The 2,921-nt window shown below is 38.4% G+C and overlaps 1 protein-coding gene across 1 annotated transcript in view; it reads left to right on the top strand.

Moving 5' to 3' along the window:
• Positions 1–2,921, top strand: part of abhd12 (abhydrolase domain containing 12, lysophospholipase) — a 38,786-nt gene that overhangs the window by 30,109 nt on the left and 5,756 nt on the right. The window contains exons 8-9 of the mRNA XM_014023619.1: positions 1,225–1,304; positions 1,387–1,469. Of these exons, the coding sequence (XP_013879073.1) occupies positions 1,225–1,304; positions 1,387–1,469 (163 nt within the window). The remainder of the gene's footprint in view (positions 1–1,224; positions 1,305–1,386; positions 1,470–2,921) is intronic.

The following is a 2,921-nucleotide window of genomic DNA, read 5'->3' as shown; positions in this document are numbered from 1 at the left end:
CACACACACACACACACACACACACACACACACACAGCTGTATAAATCTGGTAAAACTCTGACTAGAGGTCAGTTAATTGTCCTAATGACCAATGGTGGGCATGGTTCTACTAACCCACTAAGAGCAGAACTGACTTTTTGTTAAGAGGTTCAGCACTTATATTAACTTTATTAATAATTAACAGACTCCACTTCTGCCAATTTAAATATTAGTTCATTTCTCTTCTGCTCATAATGTTTGAGCACATTGTGCTACGACCAGAAGAGTTTCACTGGTGAGCTGAGCTATGGTGTGTTGTGAGAAGGCAATGCTGAAGGTGACTCAGTGACGACATCGTTAGTTGAGAATAATAATGTCTGCATTCAGTGTCCTTATTTACAGAGCACATCGTCTGACTCATGATTTCAGTTTACAGCCAATAACAGACATTATTTCTTCTAAACAAAACATTAACCACAGTTTGTCAAGAACAACCGAAGTCCAAACTCAAAAATATTGTAAAACATCACAAACATTATTTTTCTATTTTCTCAGCATAATTTCTGCCACAAAAAGAATTTCTGAGTTTGTTGCAAAATAAAATAATCGATTGTGGCCAGCCTAAGGCACACCTGTGCAATAATCTGTTTAATCAGCATCTTGATATGCTACACCTGCAAGGTGGGTTGGATTATCGCTGCAAAGACGTGCCCCTAAAACAGATTTACACACATTTCTGAACACTGTCTGAAGGAAGGAGCTCTGTTGTGTACATAGAAAGTCTGAGATCTTTGAGTTTCAGCTCATGAAAAATGGAAGCAGAAACAAAAGTGTTGCATTTGTTCAGTGTCGTTTGTTTCTTCACCAAGTTCAATTATGAAAAATCACCACAAGAAATGAATGCATTTTTATCTGTGGTTTATGAATGAACCCTTTTGAGTTTGGTACGGTGTCACAGTACACATTCAGATACAGTTTGTTGTTTGTGTTGAAGTTTTGGTTACTACCTCTGACACCATGAGGGAAAGGTCATGATGTGCAGAGGGGTGTGTTGAAGAAGTAAACATTGTCTTTATTAACACCCGCTGGACGTTAATATGTTAAATAATACATAATAAATGTAGCGCCTATGTTCCAAGGATCCAAACTGAGGTTTAAATATGTTTCAGAGCTAAGTTCTGACTCAGAGTATTATTAATAATAAAATCACTGAAGCCTGATTTTATTTGTTGTTTTTTATGCAGGAAGTCCTCCTGATGCTCTTATCTTAGAGTCTCCATTCACCAACATCAGAGAGGAGGCCAAGAGTCACCCCTTCTCTACGGTAACCAACCAAGCCCCGCCCACTCCCAGCTCACACGGCTCCACAGCCTCAGACGTGTCCTCAGTTGATCTGTGTGTTTCAGGTCTACCGCTTCCTGCCAGGCTTTGATTGGTTCTTCCTGGACGCCATAAGTGCTAACAACATTCACTTTACCAGTGATGAGAAGTACGTATGCTCACATCCAATTTGTTTTTTTTTTATAGTAATAGATACTATAAATACTGCAAAACTCTGATGGTGACAATAATTGAATATTAGTTGGTGTTTTACTGCTATGTTTATTAAAAAAACACGTCCTCTCTAAATTGTACAAATATTAAGGCCAGTTTTTATTTTATTTTATTTTATTTTTTTGCTTTTGACCAAAAACATCTAGGTTTGACATCTGAAGAGGAATATAAGACAAAAGAGCAACACACCAGTTTTATTTACAAGTGTTAAGAACATTTTTTCCCAAAACAGTTAGACTAAATTGCCTTTTTAGAGGATAAAAACCTATTTAATTAAAATAATAAATAAATACTAAAAATTCTAAAAACAGTCTAGTAAAATCAGTCAAAACTTTTATTTGGGTGACCCATATTTTGAAAAAACTCGGTTCTATTATGGCACCGAGGCAAACATCCACGGTAGTAGATGGACCGAAGCACATCTCTAACTTTGGTGCTTTATTTCAGTGCCTCAAAGAAAGCTGTTAAATTGCGCCCTCTGGTGTTCACTGTTAACAGTGACAGCTTCGACACACAATCTCCACTGACTCCCTTATATGCGGTTTGACTCGGCTCGGTGTCGGCCCAATGCGCCTCTCCAAGTACGCTCCACAGCCTCAGAACCTCCTCTCCGGTGGTTCAGGTAGATGCGAGTACAGCAGCTATGATTTTAATGTCAGCAGAATTCTGCTCGTGGATTAACTCTTGGATTGACTGACAGCAAATTTCCTCCTGGAGAGAGCTGCTTTTGTTTAGGAATACGAGCGCGCAGTGTGATACAAAGACATGGTGAAATAAAATTGCCTTTTTGAAAAAGGCAGAACTTGTAAACACTTTATGGAGAGAGGTGAAGGAGACGAAGCTGAACAGATCAACAAACTGACTGCCCACGGTTACACAAGCACTTAGCTAAACAGCACCGTGATAATAAATAAATAAACAAAAGTGAAGTCTGAACGGTAAGACCACAACAGATTTTTTTATTTTATTTTATTTTATTATTATTTTTAACACAACAGTTGAAGCCGCTGCGGACGGTCTGCACATTATCACACCCACTATGTGGAGACACATGGACACTGAGCAGAACCGACCCGACCCAAAGGGAATCTAGTAGAACCGAGTTCATGGAGAGGGGCTAAACAGGTGCCGCTGCAGTTAACAGTTATATATCATATATTAGTTGATATGTCGAAAGCAAAATGGTCCAAAGTGTGGTGTCACTTTACAAAATAAGATGCAGAAACTTCCACCTACAACAAATACTTTAAGAATATTTGGTGCAAAGCCAAATTACTAATGGTTTTAAGTTAATAAGTTGGTCAATTTCAAGTTTGACTTTGACTCAGAAATAGTTATTGCTTCATAAACCTCTGTGTGTGTGTGTGTGTGTGTGTGTGTGTGTGTG

Source organism: Austrofundulus limnaeus, unplaced genomic scaffold (genome assembly GCF_001266775.1).
Source record: "Austrofundulus limnaeus strain Quisiro unplaced genomic scaffold, Austrofundulus_limnaeus-1.0 Scaffold380, whole genome shotgun sequence".
Lineage (NCBI taxonomy): Eukaryota > Metazoa > Chordata > Actinopteri > Cyprinodontiformes > Rivulidae > Austrofundulus > Austrofundulus limnaeus.
The sequence above is the reverse complement of the archived record's forward strand: the minus strand, read 5'-3'. Positions and strand labels throughout refer to the sequence as shown.